Here is a 17294-nt window from a genome sequence, read left to right on the forward strand (position 1 = left end):
TTGCTCAACCTATGTTCAAATTCATCTCCACTAAATATCACCAAAAAGAAAAAGGAGGAAGACGGAGAGAAATGTGGAGAAGCAATGAGGTAATAAAAAAGGTAGGAGTTGCTGAAGAAGAAGAAAATGCACACACAAACACTCACTCACACACACACTCACTCACACACACATTCTCGCTGACGAGGGAGAGAAGCCACAGCGGACGGACAGACGTAACTGCATGTGTGCCTCGTGTGTGGATCGGGATGCCTCCTCCACAGCGCTCAAGGCAATCAGGATTCCTATCGCCATCTCAGAGCGGAGCGCGCGTCATTTGCCAAACACACACACATACACACCCACCCACACTAAAAACGCCTAACAGCTGGTATGGTCTCCACCAACAACCAAAAATCCTTCCTTAGCTTCACTCCCTCTCATTCATCCTCTGTCTGTTGTTTTCACTTCATGGTCTCCTCCTGTATCTCTCGCTCTCACGTTTCCGAGCGGAGCATTACAGCAAGAGAGAGAGAGAGGGAAAGAGAGAGAGAGAGAGAGCGAGGGAAGACAGTGAAGGACGAGAAGCGTCAGCTCAGCGGAATGAAAAGGATTCCCATGCCCTCTCTCTGTGTGTGTGTCCACAAGAGAGGTTTGACCAGGAGTGTCTTTTCAGGCCTGCAGGATGCTTTGATTGGGATTCGAAACAACAGCAGCAAATATTTGGTGCAAAAAATAACAATTACAAATAACAAGTCAGCAGGGAATAATTCAAGATAAAAAAAAATGTATTTAGCGAGTTGCCTCACGCGGGTTCAAGATAAGGCGACAGAAACCATTCCTTTAACTGTGCGTGCATTTTTAAAGAAGAAATGGGTATATGACTAAGATACACAAAGCCTGCAAAACACTGCTGATGCGCAGTACTGACTATATGATATGGATTTTCTTCATAATTTTTTTGCCAATGAACTAACAGCAAAACTGATGTTAAGTTTAATCAGTTGAAGCAGCTGGTCAGACACATGTGTAATTGATTGTATATAATATTTTAAAAACAAAAAACAGCTGGAAAAAATTTGCTCCGTGCAACTCTTAAAAGTGCAATTCAAAATAACAGTTTTCACCGCACTGCAGTGAAAGCAAGCTCCAAACTACTTGACTCCAGATGGGTACATATTCCTCACAAACGGACAGAACCGCTGCACGCGTTCATCTACATCTACAATTACTTTATAAAACATGACAGTTTCGCTGGCTGAAATGACAACTGTTGCGGGTACATTTTTTTCAACTGCAGCTAATGAACAAAGACAGCCAAAGCACAAAAAGTCACATAATATAACCAAACAAGTGGTGTGATAAGCTGTAAAAAATGAGACACAGTTCAGATATAGTTGACATACAAACGTGCCAATCAACACTACGGAAAAACATAATTGGATCCGTTTTATTGCTCCTATTATTCCGCATCAACTCACATCTTGATCATTTTTATTTTCCTGTAGGTCATTTCACACATAGCTCCACACAAAATTGAACCAAGGAGGTGTCATCAGCCAACGCATTTAAAAACATTTGTGGGTATGTGTGCACTGCAGGGCCTTTAATTAAATATCTAAACTTCTTAAACAGTCCTTCATTAAAAAACCTTATTATTTCCACTTAATCGAAGCAAGGATTCATTTAAGGTTTCACTTAATCCCCCTTAGAAGTATATAAATGAGTAAAACTCCTAATTCCTACTCTCCACATTCAGACTTGCCTCTGTAACTGTAAGGTTTGTTGTAGCTTAGCATTTGTCAATGATGAAAAGTCAGAGGTATATTCACATTGAAACATTCTATTTACTTACAGCTCGGGAAAAACTTAAGAGAACAGTCTGGATTTTTTTTCTTCAATCTTCATCTCTACATAACTTAATGGAAATGAACTTAATGACAACTTTCTTATTATGAATTTGGTAGAAATTTTGTCAGTAGTTTATAGAATAAAACCAAAATGTTCATTCTACTCAAACATATGCCTATACATTAGGGCTGGGCGATTAATTGAATTTCGATTTCGGTTACAATTTTGGCTTCCCTCGATCATGAAAACAAGATAATTGTAATAAAACGGTTATTGTGCGGCACGCCGGGTCATGTGTAGTAAATGCAGCGCACCCTTCTGTCTCCACCTGCGCTCCGCCCCGCCCCCGCCCGAACACTGTCGCTTTCAGCGATTCCAGTGCAATTGTTTATTCAGCATAAAGTTAAAACACTCGTCCAGGATGTTACACCGAAACACAAAAGCCTTGCGCGATTGAAGCAGCGTTTCACTCGGTGAAACATGGTGTGAGTGAGACACTGTGATGGCGGTGGGTAACGGTGTCATTCACTGTGAGAACTTGCCGGTGTGAGCCGCCGCGCAGAAAAGCTCTGTGGCTTTACAGGTAAAATGATAGTCGGGGATTCCTGCACGTTAACGTTGTTGAGGGGAAAGGCTTCCGCTTTCTGATTGCATTTCTCGAGCCTGAATATATTGTGCCATGTCGGCAAACTATCTGCGCGACAAGAGCAAATATACATTGAGACGCACCCCCTCCGTTAGTTTCAGTCTACAGACGAAAAGTTACAACCAGCACCTAAGCATGGACTTCGTTTAAATAAAGCGTCTCATTTTTATGATCAGCGCTCTGATGCAAATTCTGAAGTCTGAACATTACTGTGTCAGCTGTGGTGTAATTTTTTTTACAGCAACTCAACGTGCACTGCAAAAAAAAGAAGGCAATAAGTCGATCTTTTTGTAGATTCATAGCCTACATCCTCTTATAAGTCGAAGTACAAATCAATGAATGGTTCACAATCACATCCCTAGTAAAATATTAATTTTACTCTTAGATTCGAAGGTTTTACTGATTATTTATTTTGTGTGGCTTTTAAGTTGTAGGCTATGTTTGAGGAGCACAATTGGGAGTTTTGTTTATGTAATGTTGAAAGAATTGGCTGAATTTTCATTTTGGTGCATCCCTACAATGATAATCGTCTTTAATAACCGTGATTACAATATCAATCAAAATAATCGTGATTATCATTTTTGCCATAATCGAGCAGCCCTACTATACATAGTCAAATGAGAGACACTGAACATTTGGAGTGGTCTCTTCATTTTTTTATGTATGTCTATCCTTCAGCAACTTAGAGCCTCAGATCGCTCTCAGTCTTACCATATTGACTTGCAGGATGCATGTATCAGCGCTGCAGGACAAATATATTGCGATGTAATACTTTCATTATAGCGTTGAAGTAAAGAAAAGGAGATAATGCAGAGCCATACATTTTTTTTGAAAATGCTGAAGCTCATTCTCAGGGTGCTGTGACTGAGAATCGATATCTGCCAGGTCAGCCAACTCCCGGGTAAACATAGCTACTACGTTCAAGCCTTTCCCTTCTTAAGACTATAAGCCTCTGTACTACGACACATCTTCCCCCCATCCAAACCCATCCTGGTACCTGTTTGCTGCTGGAGGCATTCTGATGGAGAGGTGTGTAGCAGAATTTGACCCTGATTATTGCTTTCATTGGTGGACGAAACAAGCGCCCCTACACTCCCCACTCGCCCTGTAGTTCTTCCCGGACACATTGAGCAGCTCAGCCTCACGCTGACAGAGTCCTAGTGCTAATCTTGGCAGGTGATTCGGCTCAGGCAGCTTTGACTTATTGCATAACAGACAAGGATTGCTTTAACATCATATACAGTACACACACAGACTAGGTGTGGTACAATTGGAGTTGTCTATAGTTGTGAACAATAGTGCTGACAATGCTGATGATAGACACCAGGAGAGAGATTAACTCGCTAAATCCTGCAATCCCTTTGACCTGGGAGCTGGCCTTTAACTGACCCCTTGCACATTCTCCCAAGAATTGACTGGCATGGTAACCAGAAATCGTCAGATCTGCTCTGCATTTTACTCCATTGGTATATTTAATGAACCTGTTATAAGGGTTTCATGCATATTAATCACTAATGACTTTATTTCATCAAGCATGCATGGCATGTCAAAGTTCATCACTGGCTCCGTTGATTTAATTTGATGATAAAAAATGTAATTTTAGTCATTTTTTCAATAGATATATTTCTCACTTTTTGCTTTACTGAACGGCCAACAGAGTGACACAAAAACATAAGAAAACCAGAACATATAAATGGCAAGGACTGTAATATATTGACCGAAAAGATCATATAGAATTTGTGGATCTCATCAGTAACCTACCACGGAATCCTCCATGTTATGAACTGAACACACAGCATGGACTTCCCCAAAATCACAATATACAAGCATAGTTTGTGTTTATTTGTAAAAAAAAAATCTCGTATGGCACTACTGCACCATTGTTTAATAGCCGGAGAAAGACGGACAATGTAACATCCTGCACTCTGAAAACACATTCTGCCCTCAAATTGTGTAAGATTTCCAATATCAGCAAACCTATCATTAAATATATAACTTACGTAAGAAATAAAGAAGCTCTCTGCCTTTCCTAAAAATATCCCCTACTACTCCCAAGCAAATAGTACTAAGGATTAATGTCAAATTACACAGACTAGTCACTCAACGTCGGAACACTCGAACAGCGTTTGGCTTATGTCATTTCGATGATGTCCACGAGCGGGTATATTATTGGCACTGCCATCTTAATTCTCCCAAGCCCCTTGAACCACACATCCCCACCACATATCCTCACATGATGATGAGTATACATTTCTGAGTTCATTGTTGTTGGGATTATTATGAAGCTATAAATTATTCAAGCGTTATATTGCTGGGGGGGGGGGGGATACAAATATGTTGAGCTGCATAACATTGCAGTGGTGTACCATACCATGAATATAACATTGTGTTTACCTAAATGGATACTGGTAATGAAAATGCAAACACAACGGATGACTTCACAAATTGACAATGAATCCCACATATCCAGTGCAAGACATAAACATATAGTAAATACACAATATAAAAGAAAACTCACCTCAGAGGTCCTGGCACTGCTCTCTCCATGCTCCATCCCACTAGCCTCTGAGCTGCTCTGCTCCCTCTGCTGGAAAACACACACACATGTGTCTGAGTAACTCTTTACAACCACAACACACAGGCCTGAATGGACTCTAGATACAACCAACAGATGAAGCAGTGAGTATTTCCAGCCTCAATGCATTGTGTCGAGGTCTAATAAAGATATTATATGAAACGGGTCGGTACACTGTAGCAGAGGTTAATCACTGCATTCTGAATTGGGACAGTGAGCACTTAAGTTCTTAAAAAATGCCTACTTTACAAAAACAACTGCACACAAATGTCAATAATATACGGACACTTTCTGACTTGTAAAAGGCCCTTGACAGTGCATCTGGTCTATAAATCTAAAAGGACCTGAAATTGCATTTGAAATGTAGCCAATGTAACATTGATCTTAAATGCACAAATTACAACAGGATACAGTTGTAATGGTGATGCAAGAATTGAAGAAGTGACAGACAGATGGAGTTATCGCTGGTTGGTTGGTTGGTTGGTCGCTCTGTCTGCTGCTGCTGCTGCTGCTTTAGGAAAGGCTTTAATTAGAAGCTAAGATAGTGTAAGCCTATACTGTATGTGCCCACAGCATCCAAAAATAAATCCCTGCCACAATAAGACATACTATATAACCCTGAGTACACACATGCTTGTGTAATTCATCCCACTGTAAATACACATTTGTTGTTTACTCACTTAATCAAAAAATGTAAAACCACCACTCCAACTCTACTCAAGCTGCTGAGGACAGACAGCTGAGTTAAGTTACTTTATTAGTCAATGGCTACATCAAAATGTGTCTTTCTCCATATCCCCTCTCAAGTTACCACACTTTGAAGGGGATCTGTATGTAATACCAGCCACTACTAGTTTTACTACTAACACCCTCCTGTCCGGTGCCGGGGATCCAACCAGCGACCTCATTGTTACTAGTCGGCCCCTCTTCCTCGAGACCATCCTACCACCCCAAAGGAGCCAAAGTGGACACAAGGACATGTGTGTCAGTCGCAAAGCAAAATATACAAAACTGACTTGAACTGCCAATTACATTAAAGCGGATACGAGTAACATTTAAATATCTTTTAAACAACCTCATGTTTCCTCTGATAATCATAAATTACCTTTAACAGCAAACGAGACCATCAGTGCAAAGAAAGACGTTTTTATATAGTTTTTATTACTGCTTTTGGTCTGGTCGCACACCCAGTCCGATTTTCGGTTCGCTCGTGCAGGCTCTATGGTCACATATCCGTATTGGTTGCAGATTTCAGTGTGGCGCTGCAACGCGATTTGAGAAGCCTATCCCTCCAGGTGAGGGAAGGGGAGCGGGAGCCTTGTTTGAGACAGTTATTTGTCGTCATAAATGACTGATAACGGGGCTGAACCATCAAAGAAAAAAAAGAGAATGCAATGAAGAAAAGCGAAAAGGGAGAGTGAGTGATAGGCGGGCGGGAGGACGTTGCCAAGCAACGTGTATACAATTTCACGAGAGCGAAACTAGACTGCTAAATGAATGAGCGGTTGGTACTAACACAAAGTTTGCTTTGCTTCACCATCATCAGATAACCATTATCTGAAATAGTCATTATTTACATCAACAACACAAACACATTACCTCATCGTGATCCATAGTCTACTAACTGCCGTCTCTCATTCATTCGCTTTCTGTGAGGACACAGCTCCGTGAGAGAGAGAGTAGTTAGGTGACGCTGCTGAATCAACTCATTGCAAGCAGGTGTGTGTACTGACTGGCATTAGTTGATGCAGTGTCAAAACCACTCTCACGGAGCCGAAAAGAGTCCTCACACTTTCAACACACGAACATGCACTATATTGCGCCCTTCTCAGTCCACGCTCACGCGCCTGGCACGAGCATTTGCGACAGCGGGCGTCGTAAAAATACTACCGCTTTTGTCCAAAGGGGACGCCAACGTGCCATCTTACTCGTAGTGCCTTTAACAGTGATTTTACATAATTTTTCTTCCAAACAAGGGTACTGTTTACATTATACTGTATGTGTTAATGCAGTGTGCTAATGCAAGGATTGTCCCTTCATAATAAAAAGTGTTCAATCTAATCACTGATAGTAATTGCACGAGGTAGCGATACCCCTGTTAAGTCCTGAAAATATTTATTTGATGTTTTGCTTCACTGGAGGAAGCTCCCATTTACTTCATTGCTTTTGTTTTTATGATAATAACTTTGAAAACCTTTTTATATTCAGTATGTGAATAACCTTTTGTTTTGATGATTCATTTGGACAGGACCATCTGCCGCGTCAGAATTTGACGGGACATTTGCTTAATCTTGGGACGGCTGAGTGTGGTAACAGAAACATATATAACAGCAGTGTGATGATGAACTCATGGTGGGGTCATCAATCGGTCTCTGAGGACTCTTCTAATCCCCTTCACTTATCCCTGTACTGCATGACCTCAGCAAACAGCTCCTGCTGTTACAGAGGGGCTCTTCTGGCAGCTAGAAAGACCTTGTCACTTCATCTCTTTAGAATTGTATATTCATGTCTCTTATAACAAATTAATTAGAGAAACAAAAAGGTATGACGCACTACGTTTGACTGTGTAAAAGGGATTACCAGTGGATTACCAACCTGGCTGGTCCCATTCCAAGTGAAACAAGTTAGTAACACACCTGGTGTGCACACTCAACCAGAGGTCCAATACTTTGACCCTGGCCATGATCTCCTTAAAAAAAAAAAAAAAAAACAATAGCTGTAATATAATACTTTTTCATGGAATAACCACAAAAGGTACTGAACTTGCATGCATTAATGTTTCATTGTTTCTCTTTCTGATGCTGTTTCACTATATTGGAATTGTTTTTATATTTAAACACACCCTAGCTAGGATCTATATACCAATACTTACATTCAGTTCAGTATTACTATGAAAATGTAAGCATATTTGAGTGTCTAAAAAGCACTACATAAATCTTATCAATTATTATTATTAAGACACACAGGCAAAGTAAGTTGAATTATATATTTTATACATTGTGAATCTAAAAGTCATATGAGAATGTCATTGCCAATGACTGCTGCTGTAATTGTTGTGCATATGACAAACTAACGTCTTGAAGCTTGAATGAGGAGGATCCACTTATCCACATATTCATTTTTCTACTCAAAAGATTTTTGAAGAGGCTATCTCTTGAAAAGATCGCACATACACTGTCTATAACACAAAATGCAATAATGCAATAAAATGGAGGATGCTATTTGTGTCTGACAACTATCATTCAACCACATTTCCTTGTACTTAAGTTTCATTTTATGTTCACTATTGAAGTGCTTTTCCTTGTGAACAATAATTCAGAAAAATGAAGTTGGTGTTAAATGGTGTTGCCATTGTTATAGGGCAGAATGTATTCAGATCTGACTGGAAGTTACTTTGCTGGTACTTACAGATCTACCAATAGATAGAACATGCATTGTAGTATGGCACACACATACAGTACGCTTTGTATTGTCAGAAGGCTAGACGTCATAGCCCTCTATAACTTACACCTTTGTCACCACGATTTTCATAATCACATTACATCTAAAAATGAATTGTTGAAGCACTGTTCATCTTTCTTTTAATCAAAAGAACAAACCATGTTATCACCTTTATATGATGATAAAAGGCTCAAAATAAAAGGCGTAAAGAACCACATTAAAAAGACCAATTTTTTTTTGTTGATAATTCCTGGATCCAACGTTACATTTTGATTAATCTTTCAAGCTATTTCATCCCTTCAAGGCCCTCAACCACTCAGCACACCGAATCAATTCCCCTAGACTAGATTGTCACAGTGTGAGCTTGTACTCTCTCTCTCTCTCTCTCTCTCGCTCTCTCTCTCTCTCTCTCTCTCTCTCTCTCTCTCTCTCTCATACACACAAACACACTGTCCCTCTTAATGTAGCCACTTCCAACAAAGAGCACCTTTGTTCTTTCCAACAGTGAATACATTCAGCAGAGGAAGGTGACAGGACCTGTTACAGTTAGTCACAGTTCTCTGTCCTTGTGGATGAGCTTGTACAGTATGATATAAAATGTATCCTGCTCTTAGCTGTACCGTGACTATGTGAGAATTGAACAATATTTTATTTTTTTTAGCTTTTCTTAATCATTTTCAATGTGCAAATCATCAATTTCTTATTCACTACTTTCATCATATCTGCCATTTACCACCAACAGTCCTTTCTTTAATGTGAATATATACTAACACTGGAATATATAACATTGTAGGCGAAGAGAGGCCGTGCAAATCCTGATCAACCAACCACAACAGATCCACACTGACATTCCCCTACAAGTGGTTATTATACACGAGCCACCAGCCACATGTAATTGGCAGAAAGAATTATACAATATAAAGGTTTTTTTCCTACAGTAATAGGAAATACATAAAACAGGTGGACTACAACGTGCTCCTATCGGAAACTCAGTAGCATAACAGACACTTTCAAGGTAACATTAGAGGTTGAGCGATTTATCAGGCCGATTAATGGCTTTTTGAAATAATGGTCATTGGCCGATTTCTGCACTCAAGAGGCCAATTAAAAAGAGAACCAATAATGTCTGCAATCACTGCAGGCAGCCTCTTCAGTGTGGCCACTGTGCAGCAATGTTAACAGTTTCACCCAAATATTTACTTTGTATCATTTTCTATTTAAAATAATACATTTAATAATAATAAATGATTATGCGCTTGGCCAGGGAAGGCTAAGCGCAATGGACAATGCACATTTTTTTTGATTTCAAAATACCTTTCTGTTTACGTTTATTTAATAAATGTTTGCACATTTATACTACATAGGATCTCAGAGTTCAATACACCTTCATCTTCCCACTGGTGAAGTAGGTCTTTAAGTGTCTTTCAAGCTTTGGAAAGGGCCCTATGGAGCCACAAAACCTATTCAGCTGTCACAGGACCAAACTTCTTCTCTAATCTGACCTTCAGAATGATAAATTCTACTCATGTATATGCAAACTAGGGCTGTCAGATTAATGACAGTAGCTGTGGATTAATCCAGATTAACCACCATATATCAGATAGGCCTAAAAAAACGTACACATCAAATCCAAATGATGGTGCTATTAATACCTAAAACATTACATCACTTTCATCATGCTTTCATGCCCAGTGTCGTTCCTGGGTCAGTCGAGCATGTGTTGCATGCCTTAATTCCACAAATTATTCCACATTAACACGTTCATTTTGACAGCCCTAATGCACACTATTGCCGCTGTGGTCTGCGACAAATGTCTCCATCACCACCGACTTTATACTTCTAGACTTGGCTACAGCAGACAACCATAGTCATACAGAAGTCCTCTTGGGTTCAGATACTGTATGTCTGATCTTATTGTTGAGACTCACCTCATCCACTGGACAGGCAGAGTGAGCCAGTTGAGAGTTGTGTATAGAGCCGCTCTTCTCCCACTTGTCGGCCATGTGGTTGACCTCCTCCAGCTTCTGTTCACAGCTCTTGTGTGTGTTGAGCAGTGTCACTTCATAGAACTCCTGGATATCTGTGAGAATAAAAGGTATTACAGGACTCAGGTGATGGTTCAACAGAGCTAACAGTCTCATCTGAAAAAAAAACATATCGATGTGGATACCAGCTTAGCATAAGTCTGTGCTGCTACGATTATAAAATACATCAAATATATGAAACAACGGAGCTCCACATAAGTATGGTTGGTTAGACTCCTTTGTAGCAGGTCATTTCCCCCTCTCTCTCTCCCCCAGCATATGTTGTCCACTTTCCAGCTTTACAATATAAATATAAAAAAGCAGAAATGCCCCCAAAAATATCTTTAAACAACAAAATAGCAAAAAAATTATTATATACTTATGTTTGCTTGTTAAGAACAATGTTTGTGAGTTCGACAAGAAAAGTGCTCTAACTACATTTACCATTCTTTACCCTAACTCTTACACTAACTCCCTGTTGTGTGCGTGTGTGTGTGTGTGTGTGTGTGTGTGTGTGTGTGTGTGTGTGTGTGTGTGTGTGTGTGTGTGTGTCTGTTTGTCTGTCTGTGTGTCTGTGTCTGGGTGTGGGTGTGTGTGGGTGTGTGTGTGTGTGTTTGGGTGTTACATATCACACAAAAACACACACATACACACAATGACAAAGCTTTCCAGCCTTAAGATTCAGAGCGGATCAATGTAAAAAAAAGCTTAAAAGATCAGAAGCAGCATATGCAATAAATGTACCCAATTTCATGCTATTCCAAATGTTTCCAACATTATTGAAGCTAAACTGAGTGAACAGAATAGTTTTCATTCAGCTTGCCTGGACCAGTGACCATTCATTGATAAAAACATGTCCACATGCCCAGTCTGCGTTTGACAGCATGAGTCACTGCTGTATCAACCTGACTGCATTAGAAACTTCTGGAGCAGTGGACTCATCATGAGTTGATGCATCATCCTAACAGCTACCACACAAAGCATCTGCATTGTATGATTCAATTCAAGTTGTATTGTTTTCAAAATGCAGATCTTTTTTTTCCCCAATGGTGAGCGATGTTTTAACCAAAGAACTTAGACACAAAAGTGATCTGCCACGCTGGCCCTTGATCTGCAAATAAAAGACAGATTTACATTTAAATAGATCTTCATACAAACTAACTGTAGGCATTCACCGCTTGACAATGGTTTCTGTTACACACACATTAGTCCCTTTATTTTATTTTAATAGAATATATTAATAAATTAATTGCTACTTCAATAATAAACTGTCACTGTTGTAGTTTTTTGCAAAACAAACAATAAACAGGCGCAGCTCTATCCCTGTGTAATTTGAATGAAAATACTCTTCTGGATGCACATGACGGTTATGCAAATGTCTTGAATCATTGACTATAAGCGTAGGAAGCTAAGAAGTACAAACTCAGTTGTTTTTAATAATGTTTTATTGTTTAGTTCGTCTTAACACAAGTAGAGAGCCACTACTTTGGTTCATTTAAGGAATTCAAATGAGTTAAAGAAGAAGATCCAAGCTCACCTCCATGCTGATTTGACAAGCACTGCCAGTTGACCTGAGATGCTTCCCTTGGTTAATGCATCACACTGCAAAACCACCAAAACTATCAACATTGATCATCAATGGATATTCATAAACGGAGCTCTATTGGATAAACTGTGGGTAACCGTAGTTTCAGTTAAAAAATTACACAGGCAGAAAGCTGTCAAGAGGAAACTCACAGTGCAGTAAAACCTCCTCGCTCTCTCCGATCATGTTGCAATGCTGCCAGCCTGTGAAACAATGTGTTGTGAGAGGACCAGATGCCTGCTGGCAAGCTACCAGCAGCGAGCCTAATCCTCAGACATAGAAGCAGCCCGTTTGCTTCAATGGAGACAATGACCTTGTACCTTCATGGGCGATTTCTAATTCAGCTTGGGTAATGTGCTTAACACAGTGAAAAACTCCCACTGCTCCCATCAACAGATGAAATGGATCAACGACTCATCAACAAACAGACGTCCAATGATCCACCCTCTTCTATCTAATATCCACTCAACTATCTTTTTACTCCAGTGTGGTGTTATAGGGTGGGCATTAAAGCTAGCTATAGGGAGTAACCTCTGTTGCCCCCATGTGGAATTCTGAGTAATTACAACAACACTGTCGGCGCATGAGGTAAGCCTTTGGTGATCGCCCATGGATTTTATGCCTTCTGCTGTACTTCCAGGTTTTTTTTCTAAGCAGTAGAATCAACAATTGAAACATTTCTTGGGCACTTCTTCGGATTTTTCTGAGCTCCTGCGCCAGTGTCGGGGGGGGGGGGGGGGGGGGGGTGACATCAGTTTGTAAAAGATTGAAAGATTAAAAGAAAGTATTGTTGAGATGAAAGGCTTAATAAACTTTGTGTCAACAATTTGTTTGATGACTTGAATGTAACCGACCTTCATTTATATGAAAAATTACTCACAATAGCTTTAAAAGTTTTGACTAATGGAAACAGACTACCAGCTCTGGGACAGTCCTTTCGCTCTTTGTAACCGCTGAGCTGCTTTTAGGGTGGCAGCTGGGCACGATATTCAAGGCACATGGCTTTGCGTGTGAAAGGCATCAAGAGCCCAGCAGGGAAATACTTTAAATCTGAATCTAGTGCGGAGTCTAATACTGTACAATGTGCCTTCCATGCTGTAGTAGACTGGAGTGAATCGAAAACATTAACAGTTTAACAGTGTATTGTAATGGCAGACTAAAGGTGCTACGCAACTGCACATCAAACATCAAGCCCCCACTGATGATGTATATTGACTAACGTATTTGTGCAGCCGGTAAATTCTAATACAGTTCAAAATTAGATCGAAGAATGTATAGATAGGATATTTTTCTTGCTAAAGCGTGTAAATCACATAATAATAGCAAGTGTAACAAGTATCTGTTAAGCCCTTCGCATTAGCTGTTAATCCAGAGGCTTTATCAGAAAATACAATGACAAAATCACGATCTGGTGAGTTTTTTTTGTCAGCAGGGCCATCTGTATTGTGATGGCATCCATTCTGCTCTTCAGCAAAGACACGCAGTACTGCTCAACCTTTCTTTAGAACCTGGAGGTTGTGAATATACTAGGAGGCTCAAACGAATGCAGGTCTGAAGGGTCAAGGAGGAAACCTGTTCTTACAAGGGGAGGATGTACAAGGGGTTAAAGGATTAAAATACATTTTGTTTCAAAAGTGTTTTAAAAAAAAAAAATCTGGGACGGTTATACAACCCCTTCAAAAGGTGCTGTAAGCGGAATGGTTCTTTTAGCTAACTTCCTGTCAGTTACTGCAGTTAACAGTCTCCTCGCTCGTCCCTACGTCACCACATTAATGCACTGCGGTCTTCAAGCAGCGAGTTATCTAGCATCATCTAAGATCCATAAGTGTGATAAAACATGATAAAAACCATCAAAACAGACATTGAGAAGGATTTTTACATGCTCCGCCATTGTAGGCGCATACACATTCACCCATCTGTTGCTCTGACGTGCACCGGCAGTGAGACCATGAGTGAGACGGGTGTCGGTTTGTAGCGTTCTCTCTTGTGATTGGATAAAAATTTCGGGATCCCGAAAAGTTTATTAGCCGATTACATGCAAAGCAGCTGACTGAGAGATTGGCTTAATGAAACGCGCACATTATGTAAGTGATCACTGTATGATTTAACACTTATATTAACATAAATAAACCGCTTACTTCACCTTTAAAATGTCTGTATATTTACAAAAAACATAAAGTTTATCAGTGTTTAAACAAATACATATGTGTTTGTACCGTTTTTTTTACACATCAAATTATTAGGAAATGATCACATTCTGTTTAATCACATTTTACATAACATCCCACTCCCAACTTTTTTGGAATTGGGGTTGTATGATCCAGTATACAGTACAGTATGTTTTATATATTTTATGTAATTCTTTAGTCCGTTTATTTTCAATTGCCATTGACTATGTACACGCTGCTCTCTACCCTTTCGGGTTTCCTAGGCAACTCTGCAGTGGATGTGACATTTACATCCTCTCTGACATATACTGTATGTTCCACATGCGACTTCACTGGTAGCTTGAGTTTCCTTTAATGAGCACAAACTCGGACAAAGCATTTTTTTTTCTCCTCTGCTTTCTCCATGCTTACGTAACGGGTGGGTGGAGTGGGCTGGGACTCACAGTGATGCTTCCTTTGCGTAGCTGTGTTTCTGTGGGGAGCCATTATTCCAGCTACCATCCCCTCCCTATAGCTAGCCCTCCTCCACAGTGACCAATACGCCAGCTAATCCTTCTATCTGCCAACACACACAGGCTACCAATTATCGGTAATTCATCCCTACTCACTCTGCTTTCCACCTCCCTGAAGGAAATGACATATTCTAGTCAGGTGGGTGGTGATACAATGAGAGGAGTTAATTAAGGAAAACTGTTTTGTAATATATAAGTCCACGATTCTGATAAAAACTTAACTCTTAACTTATTATTATGAATCTTGTGAATAGATAGGAAATAAATCTGTATTTTGACAGGTGTTAAGACCTCTACCTGTTACAATTTTTTTCAAAGTATCAGCTGATTACAGCTCTTCAAATGTGCACTGTAGCAGCTTTTTCTCCATTCATTGTTAGTTGAATATTATTCAAATGGCTGTTGGAGTGTGAACACTTCAATCACTCTCATTTTTTTCATTTCTACAAATGGCAGCAAGATGATATCCAGTAATGGCAGTGAGACGAAGCCCGCCTCATTCACACAGAATTGTTTGCCTGAAGATAAATGAATACAATGCAATAAACGATGAACAGGGCCAAGGTCATCCAGCGTAGTTGTCCCTCCATTGTGAAATTTAAAAGTGGGGCGTTAATGTATTTCTGGCTAATTATAGGAGTATGCTCTTTTCTCTTTGTTTTTTCCCCGCATAGTAACCCTTACCAAGTAGAGAGCGTTGTGGTTCTGCATCTAAAATGTTGGTCGGCCTGTTAATGCACCAGTGTGAATTTAAACCAAACAAACTGGTCCCAGATTAGGATGCGAGAAAACAAAAGTATATTGTATGTGTGAAAACAAACGTAAGACTTTACACTATATCAAATACAACAGGAACTAAGGGGCACTTTACACGACAACACGAAACGGTGCAAACGCGGAAAAATTCCCGCGGTTGCACTATATCATTTACAGGAAAACAGCAAACGCAGGCATGAAACCGCAGGTTTTTGAGATCACCTCCCAGGGAGGATTTTTTGGAAAACTTAACGGTTTTGGTTTCCTGTAAACACCGAAACCATTTCCCCTGATAACGCTGACGTCACGGCTCCACCCTCACACATGCGTAGTCTATAACATTTGCTGTCAAAATACCCACAACACAAGCGAGTTATAAAGTTAGAAGACAACATGAACGGTGTCTCCACGGCACCATCACTGTGATCAGCGGAGAGTGTCGTGCAGCGCTAAAATATAGGCTAACACTCGCCAATTTAGTCCAAGCGATTACCGCAGTAAGTTATTGAGACCACCCGCCACTTTGGCTGGGGAAAGATTTGTGCTCTGCCTGTTTTTCTAGCTAAATAAACGCGTGTCACTTCTATATGCCAGGGACACGGCTCTCTCTACATTAAAAACACTATCAGCGTGCAGCGGTTAAGCTAGCGGCTACTGTTCAACAAAAGGAGCATTAAGGCTACGGCTTCAAAGCAAAAGCATTTCACTGGCTAAACATTAATAGCATTTCACTGGACACACGTGAGTTGACTTTTATTTTGAAGTACGCCTAACAGGAAGGTATCCTTTTTTTTAACCAAAAACTGGAAAACTGTCACGTTTTCACAGTGTAAAGTGCCCCTAAGTCTTCAGTTTTTCCTGGCTCAGAGTAGAGCTTGCAGTAAGGGGTGACAAACATGACACCAGTAGATAATGACAACATTTTAATGTTGAAATGTATTTTTCCTACACTTTCAAACTTCTGTAATCAGAATAAGATACAGCTTTGTTGGCACGGCATGTGTAAAGTTGAGGACCGATTATTGAATTTAGCTCAAACTCATTCAAGAAAATCCTTAGTTGCTGACTTATAATTTGAATGTTTTTCATTTAACTAATCAATCAAATTGTGTACTTGGTTTAATCATCAGTGTGAATGTACTATAATAAGTAGTGTTGTTGTCTTAGTATATCTTTATAGTTGTCATGGTGCTTACTAAGGAGCTTTTCTAAAGTGCATGATACACAACTCAAACCAAGAGTTAAAGCAACGTGAGAAACCTTATGAAATAATTGGAGAACACTGGAGGGTGATGGACTGATTTGGTTTCACTGCCACTAACCCGCGCCCTTTATTTCACACACTATTGAGTCTGGAGGAGTTCACGCATCACTTTTGTTTGGCTTTCCGAGCAGCAGCATCACCACTGGACACCAACATGTGACTGTTGAGAGCAAGGTAGTGTGTGAATTAGCAAAAGGAACAGTGGGTGGACAACTTCACTTAGGTTTAACTCCAATTTGAGAGAACAGTGAGAGGAGGATTAAAGTTACTTAAAGCTATGATTCACCCTTTTTATCAAAAAAATATACACACTCAGTGCAGTCTTGGATTAGATTGTGTGGAGTGAACATGGCTGCACTTTCTCTACGACGTATCCAGTGAGGTATTCCGCAACAAAATTGACCATGAGGCTCCGATAAACCACGTATATATTTTAAACACAAGTTAACGATAAACCAGCTATAGTGGAAGGGTTGTGCTGTTGCTATGGTTA

At 40.0% G+C, this 17294-nt stretch overlaps 1 protein-coding gene across 2 annotated transcripts in view; it reads right to left on the reverse strand.

Annotated features, from left to right (window-relative positions):
* Nucleotides 1-17294, reverse strand: part of dlg2 (discs, large homolog 2) — a gene marked incomplete at its 5' end in the record, with an annotated part of 170721 nt that overhangs the window by 136530 nt on the left and 16897 nt on the right. For both annotated transcript variants that reach the window (XM_080041553.1, XM_080041552.1), the window contains 2 exons: nucleotides 4995-5063; nucleotides 10421-10572. In XM_080041553.1, the coding sequence (XP_079897679.1) occupies nucleotides 4995-5063; nucleotides 10421-10572 (221 nt within the window). The remainder of the gene's footprint in view (nucleotides 1-4994; nucleotides 5064-10420; nucleotides 10573-17294) is intronic.

This window comes from Ammodytes marinus (genome assembly GCF_949987685.1).
Source record: "Ammodytes marinus genome assembly, chromosome: 14".
In the NCBI taxonomy this organism is placed as follows: domain Eukaryota; kingdom Metazoa; phylum Chordata; class Actinopteri; order Uranoscopiformes; family Ammodytidae; genus Ammodytes; species Ammodytes marinus.